Consider the following 16,605-nt stretch of genomic DNA (forward strand, 5'->3'; position numbering starts at 1 on the left):
CTGACTCATCTAACCCTTAATACACAGTGGTGATCAAGTAAGCCAGACAAAAAGGAGTTATTTTCTCTGTTGTCTTTCTCCAATGTTGTTCCCTCATTCTCCCATAAGCACCACGGACCCCAATTTGCCTAACGGCTTTCTCAGCCCTACCACTGTGCCAGACTTTCTGTTTCCCACTCTGGATCCAAGCAGCTGGGGACCTGAGAGCCTGCCTTTCCTGCTTTATCTCTCTTCCACCTCGCTCTCTCAGTAGCTCTCATTAGAGACCCTAGAATAGACTAACCTCCTTCCTTTTATTTCCCTCCCACTGCTAGATTTATGTTTCGAGATTTTAACCCTTAAAATTCTCAAAATAAATATCAGATGATACTAAAGTATTGTTATTTATTTGGAGGATTTGATGATGGCATTGTAGCTTTGTGATTGTCTATATTTTTTGAGATGCATATTTAATGTATAGAAGTAAACTGGCATGAAGTCTGGGCTCCCTTCAAAGTACCTTGACAACCAAATTAAGAGAGAGAATGAAACAGAAAGAAGGCAGGAAGGGGAAATAAAAAGAAAAATGAAGCAAATGTGATAAAATCTAGATAAAGAGTGATTTGGGGAGATGGACATATGGAGATTAATTACAGTATTCTCTACTTTCGGATATAGCTGTCTATTTTTATAATAAAAATTGATAAAAAGTAAAACTTCTCTGACCCATTACATTCTTTATAATTGTATATGAATAATTTAACACTCAAGTGCATAACTACTGAAGGACACAGACAACAGTGTAGTTTATATTAAATGGGTAATATAAATCAGTGAAAGTGTCCCAAAAAAGGAGTGTGTGTGTGTGGGTGTGGGTGTATGTATGTAACCTCAAGTATTCTATGCACTTGCTTCAAAGAAGGATGCTTCAGTGTTCTGCTATGGAGGGCCCCAAGTAGTAAAGTTGCTAAAAATGGTTTGGTTTCATCTTATAATCAAACAATGCAGAAATAATGGACTATGATCATAGTACTCTTTGTCTCTGAGAATCACCACCCTATTCAAGCCCAGCGAACTAGCTTTCATTGGTCTTCTGCATATGTTTGACCCTAGTCTTAGACTGAAAATTAAGGGGGGAATAGAAAGAGGTAAAAAAGACAGCATAGGAATTTCAGTTATCCATTCATCAAGATATATGATTTTCTGGGGTCTTTCTATGACCTTAGCATTCTAACCAGAGTTTTTGTCCATAGACAATCCACAAATCTGTTTTTCTTTTCCATTGATTACAGGACCTGTGTGATATGCCTTATTTTTTGTGTGTTGCAAGATGGGCAGATGCAGTATGCATTGCATTGATAATCTCTTGTTTTTTTTTAATGGAAGTATTCTAATGGCTTTTAACATTTTTGTGGATGGTAAAGTAATCTCCTTTAATACCTAGCTAGATATAGTTGTCACTCAGTCCAGCAACAATAATGATTACATTGCTACTGAAACCTACAAATTAAATCTATTATCAACAGAATGCAACCAACAAAACCAATCTGTAATTAATACAGTTTCACCATGCTGGCTGTGCTGCTTAGGTGGAGAACTGGAATATTTAGAAAGATATTTTATGACTTAGGACATGGCAATTTCTTTTTTCTCTAAAAATAAACTTTGTTTATGTAACATTCACAATAGAATCATTCTCAAACAGGTTGTGATCCCAAAGAACATCAACAAAGCAGCCCACTGAGATCTCAGGGTTTTGTATGGAACCCCAAATAACACATAATTTCAAAATCGTGAAATAGCACTGACCTTTATAACAATCAGATATAAGATCCCGAATTATTTTTTCATACTGATGTATATACATACTACTAATTTTATTTGTTAAAGTTAAACTAAATTTACTAACAGTTAATCCTACCTTTAGGAGTTGTTCCAGTTGTTGGTGTGACAACATTTTTCTGTAATGATTCTGTGTTTGGTGTTGTTATAGATGGTTTTGTTGTAGTAACAACAAGTGAATTATTAGCTTCCTGTAAAACACCTGAAAAAAGTAAAGTAGTTGCATTAACATTTACATATAGCTTGCCAATTAATAGACTAGTATATTTAAACAAGTGTACTGGTCAGTAGAATGTGAATTTGCAACCAATTTTCCAGTTGTAATCAATTTATCCTTAGCTCAGCATTTATTCATTAACTGCATCTACTTCTCCCCAATGGCATGAATTTTCAAGATGGCTGGTAGGAGCAGTTTGTGGTTTCAGAGCAATATAATTTCTAAGAAAACTAATGAGGAATAAATGTATAAATCTGAAATTTGATAATATTTTTAATCCAACTAAACTAACCTTGCCAGATGAAATGCTTAAATGGGCACTCTCTGGGCAGTAGATGTTTCACTAAATATTTTTACATCACATTAAAGTTATTAAGTAGTAAAATGTCAAAATTAGTATAAGTCTTCTTGATATAAAGCACTCTATATAAATGTGTACTATATAAAGTATAAAATATAAAACATTATAATTAATAAAGACAAGAGTATACATATATACATATACATATATGTGTATATATACACACACATATATACACACAAAGATAAGTTCCAAAGAAAGACAATAATCTTTAATGAAATTCAACAACTGCAACATACTTAAAAGTAATAGGACCACCATAAATCCACATTTTTAAATTGTTTATTTCCCTAAATTTTAACATTAATTGGGCAGGCAAAGGCACAGAAATGAAGGCAATACATTTTGATCCATATTATATATTTCTTTTAAATAAGGATTCTTAAAACTTCTATTGAAACAAATGATGAAATCAGTCTTCTGTAACAACCAGAGTTGGCAAAATCATCATTTCATTATTATTTTTCAAAGTGAAGTATGTAAGATTTAACTCAGTGTTCTATGAAAAGATTTACTTCACATAAAATTATTGTAATTTATTAGCATTTATAAAATATTTTTAGTCCTGTATTTTGTTGTTTTCATCTCTGGAAATACAGTTTTATGTTAAAAATCAAAATACAGCGAGCAAGTGTATAAGAGAATTTGGAAAAAAATATTCACGTCTATGGAAAGCATTGTTTTTTGTTGTTACTTGGTCTGGATAGAGTATATATACCATGTTAGTTAAGAGGATGGACTTTGAATAATACAGGCATATTCAAATCCCAGTCAAACTGGGTATGTTATTATAGTAAATGTATGTCAATAGTGTGACTTCTCAAATTTAAATTACATTTGAAATGTTCCTTTTGAATCTGAGAAAAACCAATAATCTAGCATGTCAATGAAACTAATATCTCAAATGTCATGACATAGAGAATACGTGCTGTATAATTTTATAGTCTTGAGATGCTTGGAAGTGTTAGTTCTTAGCACTGTTTATAGATAGCACATAGAAATTGCTTGATGTATTCAGCACATAGAGAAAAGTGTTCAGCACATACAGAAATGATAGAACTGCATTTTCACAGGCTTTATGGAAATCAAGTCAAAAGCTTTTTTCACCTCTGGAGGTGCACTTCACACCCTTGGTCTTACCTCCCTACCCCACAATATTCAGCAGGGAGCAGGAATGCAGCCTCTAGAAGCTTATCTTTTCTCCATTAATCATTTTGTTCTGGCTATTTTTGTTTTAGTCTTAACTTCTATGATGTAACACTAATTTTAAATTTCATATTGAGGTTGAAGAAATTACAAAATAAATACCACTTAGACAGGAAAATTCACCTATAAATAGCCTGAATGATCCTCACCTATGGACTTCCTAAATAGTAACATTCTTAATTTCTGAGCATAATCAACATCTTTAGAGATGTTTTCCTTCCTTCCTTCCTTCCTTTCTTCCTTCCTTCCTTCTTCCCTTCCTTCTTTCCTCCCTCTTTCCTTCTTTCTCTTCCTTCCTCCTTCCTTCTTTCCCTTCCTTTCCTTCTCTCGTTTTCTCCCTCAATATTTATTGAGCAACTACTTATGTAAAAATCATGATTAGATACAATAAAAGACTCTATGATTTATCACATGATATCAAACATTACTTTCAGTCTGATAGGAAATATAATGCCTATGCACAATAAATAATAATGTATATCATATATGGGTTGTATAAACCAGTGTTTTTCATACTGCAGGTTGTGATACAATTAAAGAATAATTAAATCTCTGTAGTAGATTACAGTCAGAGCTTTTTCCGAGTTGGTAAAGAAAAGAAACAATATGAGAGTGGTATTGCAAATAATAGGGTAAGTATTGTTTCATGAAGCTTTGGTATAGGTGTGTGTGTGTGTGTTGTGTGTAAGTCTGCACGAAATGTGTGCCAATGCAAAATACATTTCTTAATGTGATTCTAGTTAAAAATTTGAAAGCTGCTGGACAAACAAATTGGACAAGACTTTATAAGATAAAATAAGACTACTCTGCTGGCATGAATAATGAATACTTCATGCTAGGAGCTAGGGCTGGAAGAGTAATTATATATCCATACAGGGAGAGGAAAGGGCATGAGCAGAACTCTGGAGTGGAGAAGTGAAAGGTATTTCAGAGTACTGCAAACAGTTCTGTCTAGCTGGATTGCAGTGTGCTATGAAGGAACATAGTGTGCATGATCTGGGAAAATACTGGAGGCGAACTGTAGAGGACCATGAACACCCAAACCAAGATTTAAGATTTTATCAAGTCACTAGAGAGCCATGGAAAGTGACCAAACAGAAATTCCACCCTAGGAAAGACAAAGGGAAAATGCCTGGCACAGAGAATGAGAAGACACCAGTTAGATCAAGCTGCAAGCCCTCATTTTTATATTTATTAATGTCCTCTGGCCTTTTGAAGTCATCATGTGACATCAATGAGTTCACATCCAAAAAATGACTTTATGAAAACTATAATTAAGTGAATTTCTAACCACTGGTGCAGTAAGATTGAGATGTACTGTAAGGCTTTTCCTCCTCAACATCCTTAAACATATTTGGCCCCTGATTTCCCCTGAGTCAAACTTTAATTAATTAGTACTCTTTAACATCTCTATTATTAGTTCTTTGGGTTGTTTAACAAACAGCATGCCCTCTTTTGGCAAGGGCTGACAACTTCTAAAAGTACTGAGTGTGCCATATTCCAGGCTCAATGTAAATACTTTCTGTGGGTTATCTAATTTAAAGACACAAAGAGGCTCATATTCTTATGATCATCATTTTATGGATAAGCACACTGAGGCTCAAAAAGGGTTAACAGTTTGCCAACACTATGCACTGTTAAGTGATATAATTGGTATTTAAATTCAGACAGCCTTGACTTCAGATAATATATTCTTAACCATCACACATCTGGCTATAAGAAGGTAGTGTTAGGCAAAGCTACATACCTCAGCTCCACCTGCTCTCTGCTTTTGACAGGGTGTGATAGTGACTAGACACACACATGTTTTGCTCTTATGTAACTACAATGAGGAAATAGACAAAATAGTTCACTATTTTTTCTTAAAAAAGAAACAAACATTTCAAGTGCCACATATATACATGTATATGTATACATACGAACACATAAAATGTTTCCATATTAGACTTCAAGCTTCAAAGGAAATTTCCCACTGGATAACACTATTTAGATCTGAAAAATGCAAAAAAAAAGTTTTTTCATTTAGAAAAATTTTGCAACTGGAAACTTTGTCTTACCATGTGGTGGAAAAGAATTATTTCCTCTAACTACCATGGTTGAAGGTTTTGTAGACCATGATGCAAGTAACACGAGTTATGCTTTTACTGTATTATCCGTAAATTCCTTCTAGGTCTTATTTGATTTTGTAATAAACTATTGAGAGGAATAGCTTATTCTAAAGTATCTTCTTTTCACAGGACATGGTGAGATACTATTTTTTTCCTCTGTATGTCAAAATGATTAAAGATAAATTTAACAAGGCAAATTGAGCCTCATGACTTTACTTGTGCCAAAGCAGATAGCGCTGCTCTTGGGATGTTGTAAGAGAAACAGATGGTATTTTGTCCTGATTCTACCCTGTCCCCATATATCCAGACTTAGAGAGCTCAAGGGATACTGTGATACGAGTTTCCTTTACTACAAAGGATGAAGCGTTATCTGAATATTAAGAAAATAACTATTCTAATTATAAAAATTCTATGATAGATTTTTGCTAAGGTCTTTCCATAGATTCTGAAATAGTTCTGTATTCTCTGAAGTACAATACAGGAAATTCCCAAATGTGCACATATAGGGTCTTTCATGTGAACTTGCTTTTTTTTTATCTTTGAGAATTCAGCTTATAGTTGGAAACTAAATATATTTTCTTCTGTTTTCAAAGGATAAAGTCATCTACTCTTTGTAATTACAAAACATGTCTAATCTTTGTAATTATATTTTTAGATAATTGTCAAATAGTCACTAAAAGGTTTTTGTTTAAAGGGATAGGGTCTTGCTATTTTTCTCAGACTGGCCTTGAACTCCTGCGCTCAAGATATCATCCCACCTATGCCTCCTGAGTAGCTAGGATTACAGGTGTGCACCATGACTGGCTAAAGTTAGAGTTTGTATCCATTCTTATAATGAGTAGTGCTCTCTCCAGCTATCTTTCCTCTTTGGGATGGTGGATCACCTCTCCTTTACTAAGTCTACACCTAAAGTCCAGTAGAAATCCACTACTAAAGAAAGTATATCTGGCTTCTTCTAGATCAACATAAACATTGAAGACAGTAACTTAAAATTCTAGGATGATTTGAGATCGGGAAATAAATTTTTTGGTATCCTAATGAAATATAATCTTTGCATTTTCTAGCTTAGAAAAGTTATGAGTTTAGGGTAGTTTCAGAAGATCATAGCACCAATTAGTAAAAAAGTTTCTTGTATTTCTATTTCAGTACTCTTGATTACATGATATACAAAAATCTGTTTTTGTTTCTAATTATACTACTTGGGTATATGGAATGCACTTGCCCTCTGAATTATCTCTGAGAAAATATTTACTTGCCAGTTTGCTCCATAAACAAAATTTTGGAAGGAAGGTTTAAACTCTTAAAGAAAATGAAGAAAATGATTTCTTCAAAAATATATAATTACGTTACATGCAAAATGCTAATTACCAGGTGGTCTTATAAATGTCAAATGTCCTATTATTAGGTAATAATGTCATAACCTAGACCAACTAATTTATGGAATTGATATTAAAACAATTTTAATTCTTAACAACTTACAATGTATTATTTCTACAAATTTATATGGTCTTCATGCATTGCTACCTTGTATTTATTCCCAGCAACTCAGTCTTTTACAATTTTTTGAAAATTTTATCTTAAAATAAAATAATTGCCAGTTTTTCAGGTGCATTTTTATTCTCTGGTGTATCACAGTATATCATGAACAAAAATATACTTCTTAAGTTTGCATGTAATGGCAATGCATAAATTGGGACTTATAAATGGTAGGAGGGTCCCTTTTCATTGTAATTTTTCAGTAATTGCTAACATTATAATTCTTATTGTATACTTTCTATGGCAGCAAATGACCATTAATGAACTGTAAGTTGAAAATTTCTGTCTTTCTCACATATTAAAAAGATATATAAAATATATACATAAAAATATAATAAAATATACAAAAATAGATACAAATAAAATAAAGTACTGTTTCCATATTTGCATCAAATAGTCTTCATAAAAGACCTGGCACCAACTTCTTTTTGATTATTAATTTCATATTAACACGGTTGTACACTAATGGTGATCCTTCTCTTTTGATATGGGAGAGGTCACTTTGATCCACGGCCAACCACATTAAATGCAGCAATTTTTTTCAGTTGAAAGAAAAAAATTATTATATGATGATGCAGCCTGGATAATTTCTTCTGTTTGCCTTCCTCCAAAAATTGTATGATATCATATAAAAATGTACAAGTAACTCATTAGCCAAGAGTCATTTGCCTCAATAAATATTTATTCAGCATCAATTTCAACAGATGTTAAGCACAATTTTAAAATGTGTGTTTTTCCTAGAGTAACTTAAAAGTTTTTTTCTGATGCTTAAGCTATAAATACATGTGAAACAACTAGAAGATTATGCTTGTAGTTGTGCCATATAAAAATGGTGTTATATAATTAGTACTATACATAGCTGGTTCTACACAATATTAAGTGAAATCAAAGTGAGGTCATGTCTCTCTACGTGTCTGGCATAATCAGAAATTATTTTCTTGGAGGAAAATTTTTCAAGAAAAGCCAGATAACTGAACACAACAGGGAAAGAAAAAAGTTTATATTCAAATAGAAGAGGAAAACCAATAGTGCCAATAATAGGAGGTCCAAAAAGGGACATTGACAATGTTACACATTAATAAGCCTAATATTTTGGGAGGGGAAATCAGGGAAATCCCATTTACAATGAAAACATCAGAGCTAGGGGCAACTCTTGTAAAAGAAGATTTTAAATTTAAAGTACATTTTCAATTAAAGCTAAAAAGTATTGTAGCAAGCACAACAGTTCTGAGAATGTTTAAATTTCCTATATGAAATGACTTTGGAAGATAAGTAAGAAAATCTCATCTCTCGCAGAGAGAAAAATATTCAGATAAGTGGGAGAAAGCTGCACCTGAAAGAGGAATCTCCTCAGGTTGCCAGCCATCTGTGAGGTGGGGAGGGAGTGCCAAGCCTGGCAGGCTCTGAGGATGGACAGGTGTCTCAGCCACCTGGCCGCTCTGGGGAGAACAGGAAGACAGCATTCCAGTGGTGAGTTTGTTAAACAGAAAACAACAATATCTGCAAAATGGACCCAAGAACCTGAGATGTCCTGGCTGACAAATGGATGGAGGTGTACAAGGTAAATTGCCTACACTCACCCAGGTGTCTTGTTCAAAATTATGGGGCCATGCAGTTATTTTTCCTTCACAAATGGATAATTCTTCAAAGATCATGTTCCACAGTAATGAGATATTTTTAGATTGTGGACTTTAGTATAAGGAGTCATTTTATATATTATAGCCAGTTTGGTTGAGGAATTTCAAATCCTGAGGTAAAAAAGGCAAAGGTTACATTTAATATTTATAAATGTAGAAGTGGGAGGAAAAAGGAATATCTTGGCAATGCTCCTTGGCCCTCAGACACTTGTCCTGAGATCCCTTTCTTCCTCCATACAGTTCTCTGAATCTAGAAAGGAACTATGGTTCTGCAGCTCAAAAACTACCTTCCAACGAAGTAAGATGCTGGGGCTCAGCACATCCCTGTAAGCAACAACAAATCCTTATAAGGAAGTTACCTTCCAAGGAAGTAAGATGCTGGAGCTCAGCACATCCTTGTAGGGAGCAACAAAAGCAATCAAGTCTCTTGGATCCATCTCATGACTTCAGAAAAGGGATCACTTTGGGTGCCCTCTCAGTCTTGAGGGGAGCAGCACTGCTTTGTCCCTTCTCTGGGCTCCAAATAGAGGAGGGGAAAGTAGGAGAGGATGCAGTTCCTATTATCTCCTGAATTAAATCTTCGGCTTTTGATAGAGTTAGGAGTTGTGTCCCCACCCAAATCTCATCTTGAATTGTAATCTCCATAATCCCCATGTGTCAAGGGAGAGACCAGATGGAGATAGCTGAATCATGGGGACAGTTTTCCCCATGCTGTTTTCATGACAGTGAGTGAGTCTCATGAAATCTGATGGTTTTATAAAGGGCATTTCCTGTGCACTTGCACACACGCTCTCCCACCTGCCATCATGTAAGACATGTGTTTGCTTCTCCTTCACCTTCCACTGTGATTGTAAGTTTCCTGAGGCATTTCCAGCAGTGCAGAACGGTGAGTCCATTAAACCTCTTTTCTTTGTAACTTACTGAGTCTTGGGTACTTCTTCATAGCAGTATAGAATGGACTAATACAGCTTTCCTCTGAACTTCAAAGGTAGCCACTTAAAATCTTAATTTTTAAACTACTGGCTCTCCTGAGCATTTCTTTGGAGACAAGGAGAGTCTCACTGGACACTTTTTACTAGCAGATCACATTAGTTTAGTATAGTGACTTGCACACATGAAATGGCATGATGGAAGAAAATTACAAACCTGGCAACTCTGACATTAGCTAACTGTGTAACTGTGTGAGCCACTTTACCTTGCTGGGCCTCCATTTTTTCATCTATAAAAAGTGACTATTGAGCAATGTCTCTTCAACTATGAAACTGTATTACATCTAAGGTTCAGTTACAATGTAAATATCCATCATGACAAATAATAAAGAATAACTTGCATTTATACATATCAAGGGGAAGCTTGTATCTCAGGAGTTCTACATAATTGGTCTATGGAGTTATTAACTTCTTACCTGGGAGAAATCTGTGCCCAAAAGGGAATTGTGTATTTTAGGGGACAAAGATAACTAAATTCATTTACAATTTGGTGATGTTGCCTGGATTAAATGTATTTCCCTTTAGTGTGTTGGTCTACCCAGAACTAGAGAAAACGTTAAAGGTAAAATTTGAAACAGACATTTGGAATACTTTGCTTTGGAATTTTCTTTTCACCATAGAAGAGCAAGTATAATAAGATGAAATCTTTTTATAGATAAATTAATTCCTACCTGAATAAACAGAGCCCATATTCAATATGCTAGCTAATTCCCTTTTAAAGTATAGTATGTGTATGTTATGCCTATAATTAGTGAAAACTGAGTTTCTAAAAATAGTCTACAGTATTGCACTTGAAGCTAGAACATGGTATTTGACTGAGTCTGAGATGTCTTGCTTTTCATATTATCTACTCTTATTTTTCTTTTCTCTAAATGTAAAGAAAAACTATTTAGTTGATTTAAAATACTCTTTAGTTTGTATCAACTGAAAGATTAGTTATAAAGGGATAAAATTTTTAAAGTTATTTTTATCTTCTAAAAAATCAGAGAGAATTTTTTTGCCCTGAAAAGTTGTTTTAAGTTACAGAAAATGTAACTTAAATGACTGGCATTCCAAGAAAACAAGCGCATATAACAATAATTACTTTTATTTACATTATTTGATTCTAATAACAATTTTGTGAAACAGTTGAACAGGCACTACTTGTATCTCCATTTTATAGATGGAGAAACTGAGGCCCTGGTAACCAATTTTGACTTTTGAAGATGCAGTCAGAAAGTGTTAGAGCCTTGTTCAAATTCAGGTGATCTAGTCTCAGCTTCCATGTTCTCTTTCTCTACATTGGCTAGAGGTTTAGAACTATAATATGAAATTATGCTGTTTGTGGTTGCAGTATTCCCATGCTACTACTTTAGTACTCTGATGACTTTAAAGAGTTCATTTTTCCCTTATGCTATTCCTAATCATTATGAAAATAAATGTAACAAATTAGGGTATATGATCTTATGGTAATTCTATTTTTAATTTTTTGAGGAACCTCCATACAGTTTTCCACAATGATGGTAGTAATTTAGATTCATACCAGCAGTGTGGAGTCATGTGACACATAACACCATTTCAGTCAGTGACAGACCACATATGCAAGAGCAAGATGATAAAGGAGCTGAAAAATTCCTGTTGTCTAATGACATCATAGCTGTTGTAATGTTGCAGTACAATGCATTACTGACATGTTTGTGGTGATGCTAGTATTAAAAAACCTGTGCTGCCAGTCATATTCAAGTACAGCATATATAATTATGTACAGTATATAATATCTGATAATGATAGTAAATGACTATGTTACTGGTTTATGTATATACCATACAGTCAACCCTCTATATCTGCACCTACAAATTCAACCAAATGCGGTATTTCTGGGATACAAAACCTGTGGATACGGAAGACCAGCTTTTCATATCTGTGGGCTCCACAAGGCCGACTGTGGGACTTGAGCATGCCTAGATTTCAGTACCTGCAGGTGTCCTAGAACCAACCTCGTTGGATACTGAAACACAACTGCATTACTTTATTATCATTATTTTAGAGTGTACATCTATTTATTTAAAAAAAAGATGGTTAACTAGAAAGCAGCCTCAGAGAGTTCCTTCATTAGGTATTTCAGAAGAAGACATTATTATAGGAGATGATAGCTCCATGAATGTTATTGCACTTGAAGACCTTCCAGTGGGACAAGATGTGGAGGTGAAAGAGAGTGATATTGATGATCATAGCCCTGTGTAGGGCTAGGCTAATATGTGTTTTTGTGTCTTAATTTTTTACAACTTGAAAAAGTAAAAAAAAAAAAAAAAAAAAAAAAAAAAAGATTAAAAACAGAAAAAAGCTTATAGATTAAGAATATTAAAGAAACTATTTTTGTACAGCTGTGCAATGTGTTTGTGTTTTAAGCTAAGTGTTATTACAAAAGACTCAAAAAGTTAAAAAAATTAAAAATGTCATAAGGTAAAAACATTACCATAAGATAAGCTTAATATATTAGTATAGAAAAAAATATTTTTTATAAACTTGGTATAGCCCAAGTATACGGTGTTTATACAGTCTATAGTATTGTGCAGTAAATTCCTAGACCTTCATATTCACTGGCCACTCACTCACTGACTTACCCAGGGCAACTTCCAGTACTGTAAGCCCTATTCACGGTAAGTGCCCTATACAGGTGTACTGTTTTTACTGTGCCTTTTCTATGTTTAGATACATGCATACTTACCATTATATTTAAATTGCCTACTGTATTCCATACAATAACATGTTATATCGGTTTTTAGCCTAAGAGCAAGAGGTTATACCATAAGGCCTAGGTGTGTAGTAGGTTGTGTAAGTGCACTTTATGATGTTCACACAATGACCTAACAAGACATTTCTTAGAATGTATCCCCATCATTAAACACTGCATGACTGTACTAGGGTTCCGTTTTCTCTACATCCTATCTAATACATATCTTCTTTTATATTTTTTATAGTAGCCATTCTAACAGGTATGAGGTGGTATCTCATTGTGATTTTAATTTGCATTTTCCCTAATGATTAGTGACATTGAGCATTTTTTCATATATCTATTGGCCATTTATATGTTTTTACTGAGAAATGTCTCTTCAGTTCTCTTACCCATTTCCAATTGGGAATTATTTTCTTTCTATAGAGTTGTTTGAGTTTCTTATATATTCTGGATACTCTTTTATGATAGCTATGGCTTGCAAATATTTTCTCCCTATCTATAGGTTGACTCTTCATTCTGTTGTTTCCTTTGATATATAGGGCTTTTTATTTTTATGTAATCCCATTTGTCTGTTTTAGCTTTTGTTGCCTGCATGTGGGGGATCAAATATAAAACAATCTTTGCCTAGACTAATGTCTCTATTCTGTTCCATAGGTTGATGAATCTATTCTTACGCTAGCACTATACTATTTTAATTACTATTGCTTTGCCGAGGAACTAGCTGCACCACACTTGGGAATTTAACAGCTCTCTGCATGACCTCAAAGTCCATCTCCAGTTCTTGCCAAGGGAGGGAGATGACCATCACAGCAAATTTTAGCAAAGATCAGAGGCTAAATCTGCCATACCTATGAATTTAAACAGTGTTCAGCCAAACCTTAAAGCCCCCCTGCCTCAAGGCCCCCCATAGGCAGGCAGGCAAACTTCAACCGTGCAATTCTACAGAGCAAAGCAGTTGGTCCCATCCATCCTGATCAGCAACTCCACCTAACCTTAGGGCCCCTTCAGCAACCCTGTCCAACTCTTAAAATAAAATAGTGGTACCACTTGACCAAGGAATAGACCCTGTAACCTGGCCCAACATCAGGTGGTTGCAGTGCCTATTCAGCAGCTTAGCCTGATAACAGAGGTCAGTCAGTGGTCTTGCCATATAGCAGAGCCCAGCCAGCTGCCTCACCCAAATTAATAGCAAAGGCAGTAGGCCAGCTATCTAGAGAACTCAAAAGCAGGCTCTCTCTGACCAGGGTTGTTACCAACTGGTTCATCTAGAATCACAGGCTAGACTAAATAGTGAAAGTTTATCCCTTCCAAAGAACACCTGTGAAATTTAGAAAAAGTAGCTGTCTCCTCAAATGTACAGACACCAATGCAAGGATACGAGGATTACAAAGACTTAGGAAATGATGACACCTCCAAAAGAAACTATTAAAGTCCCAACAGTAACCCTAAAGGGAGATCTAAGAAATGACAGGAAAAATATCAGAATAATTCTCTTGAAGAAGTTCAATGAACTATAAGAAAATAGGAATAAAACATTAATGAAATTAATACACAAACATTAAATGAAACTATACAATACACAAACAAAATGAGAAGTATGACAAAGAAATAGAAACAACTTAGAAAACCAAATAGAAATCCTTGAGATAAAGAATACAATTACTAAACTGAAAAATGCAATAGAAAGCTCCAGCATCAGACTCAAAGAATCAGTGAGCTTAAAGATAGAACATTTGAAATTGTCCAATCAGAGGAGCAAAAAGAAAAAAGAATGAAAACAGCCTGTAGCAATTGTGGGATACCATTAAGAGACCAAACATACACATAATGGGAATTTAAGAGAAAAGCAAAAGAGGAAAAGAAAGAGAAAAGAGACAGCATATTTAAAGAAGTAATGGCTGAAAACTTCCCTAATCTGGGGGAAAATTTTAACATTCAGTTACAGGAAGTGCAGATGTCTTAAATCAAATTCGATCCAAATATGAGTTCACCAAGACACATCACAATCAAACTACCAAAACATTAAAGATGAATAAAAAATTCAGAAAGCAACAATAGATAAAAAACACATCATATATAAAGGGATCCCAATACAACTATCAACATACTTCCCAGAATATTATTCTTTAATATATATATCCAATGTCCTTTGTGAATGGAAGAGAAGACACTAAATAAATCAAAATAATTTATTACCAGAAAAAAAGCAAGGGGTGGTGTAGTGTAGGGAGTAGAAAACGGGGTCTGGGGGCCATGTTGCCCAATTTGAGTCCAGGCCCCATCACTTATCAGCTATGTGACCATATGCAAATAGCTTAACCTTTTTAGCCTCAGTTTATAATCTCATAGAAATCTACCTTATAGACTTTTTGTGCAGATCTAGAGATTAAAACATATAAAAAGTTAAGAAGTACAGCTAACATCTGGGTTACACTTGAATTTATCATGTTTATAACTCAATGATATAAAGTACATTTTAGAGTTCTACCATTAGGTTATGTTCCTTGCTAATACTGTCGCTATACAGTCAGTTAACTAGTTAATGGGGCCATCTCCAACCCATTTAGTAAGTTCAGGACACTAAAATCTTTTGAATGAAAACTTAATCTCCTCCCTAACTCATAATCTTATTCTCCGAATTTTGTCAACTTTGATGACCACTTTTCTAGTATTTATAAATTATACTTATTATTCTCTTTTTCTAATATCCTTTCACCATTCCTCCTAAGAAACTGTGATTATAGTTGTAAAACAAAAAGATTGCAGAATAGAAAAAAGAAAACTTGCAAATTGGGCTCATGTGGTGGAAGAAAGAGATTTTACCTGTTATGGTTCTGTAGGCTCCACATTAAGTGCTCTCATGCTCTAGACCTTGGGCTACTGGGAACTGCAGAGTTTACACCAGGGATCTTTGAATCCATATTCACACTAAATATTGTCTATATATGGATAAAATGATTTACCCATCTATGCTACTAATTTTAAAATCAATAACTTCTATTCTGATTAAAAGTGTATGAAATTTTAGAAATTGCAAAATATTTAGTAGCATTTTATTTCTGTTTCCTCAAATGATGAATGCAATTATTATTTTACACGGGGGTTGTTTCACAACTTTCTTCCATATAAGTGAGTTATTTATATTTTAAGAGTTGGGGGACCACTCCTCTGTGGATCTTCAATTAGTATAGCAGTAGAAGTAGAGTTTATTTAAATTCACTCAAGTCTTCATATAGCATCACAGGACAAATCCATAATTTGACAGCTTTTCTTATTCATTCCCCGCAAATAGTCAGAGACTTTCTTCAAACATTGATGACTCATACTTTTTAATTAAAAACAAATAAGCAAATACCTACAGAGTAGAGGATTTATAGCTCTTTGGTTCTAGGATACACCAGTTCTAAGTGCTGGGACAAAAACATATCTTTTCCTTTTCCAAATCTGTTCCCCCAGTTTCTCCACATTGGATGTGGAAAAACTGCTCTGAACCACATGCTCAGCAAGAGCCCATCATGTATTTATCCAAGAACAAAGAAGAATTCATGGTTGTCTGATTTTTGATTTTTTATACTAGCTTTTATATGGTATAGTTTCCAAATTAAAAATATTTTGAGCTATGTCATTAAGATGCCATCAAAAGAGTTACTTGTGGTGGGTTAATTAAAGCGAACACATTTAGAAATAACTCTGCATGTTGTGGGACAGATGTAGCCTTTGGAGAAGGAATGAGCCTACACTGAACATTACAACATATTTTTGTATTTAGTAATAGGCAACAGACACAGTTCCAGAATATGCTCAAAGTCTGGTTGGGGAGTATCTGCTCTGCTGACAGTGGGAGAAATCAGGAAATTCATATTTAAAAAGAAGGAGATCAAGAAGTAAACAGCATATCTTCGCTTCTCAATCAACTCAAACTTGCCTCATTATTTAAAAGTAGTACCCTGTTGTATAACATTGGCCAACTTTAACTAGAAAAACAAACCACTCCAGAATCCCTTCTCAAAGTCC

The 16,605-nt window shown here is 34.3% G+C and overlaps 1 protein-coding gene and 1 long non-coding RNA gene across 3 annotated transcripts in view; one reads left to right on the top strand and one right to left on the bottom strand.

The window, feature by feature from the left end:
* The window catches only part of LOC134809901 (uncharacterized), a 357,341-nt gene that overhangs the window by 286,681 nt on the left and 54,055 nt on the right, over positions 1 to 16,605 (top strand). The window lies entirely within an intron of this gene.
* Positions 1 to 16,605, bottom strand: part of EMCN (endomucin) — a 122,604-nt gene that overhangs the window by 82,494 nt on the left and 23,505 nt on the right. For both annotated transcript variants that reach the window (XM_016951918.4, XM_016951919.4), the window contains exon 2: positions 1,901 to 2,023. In XM_016951918.4, coding sequence (XP_016807407.1) covers positions 1,901 to 2,023 — 123 coding nt within the window. The remainder of the gene's footprint in view (positions 1 to 1,900; positions 2,024 to 16,605) is intronic.

Source organism: Pan troglodytes, chromosome 3 (assembly GCF_028858775.2).
Source record: "Pan troglodytes isolate AG18354 chromosome 3, NHGRI_mPanTro3-v2.0_pri, whole genome shotgun sequence".
Classification (NCBI taxonomy): domain Eukaryota; kingdom Metazoa; phylum Chordata; class Mammalia; order Primates; family Hominidae; genus Pan; species Pan troglodytes.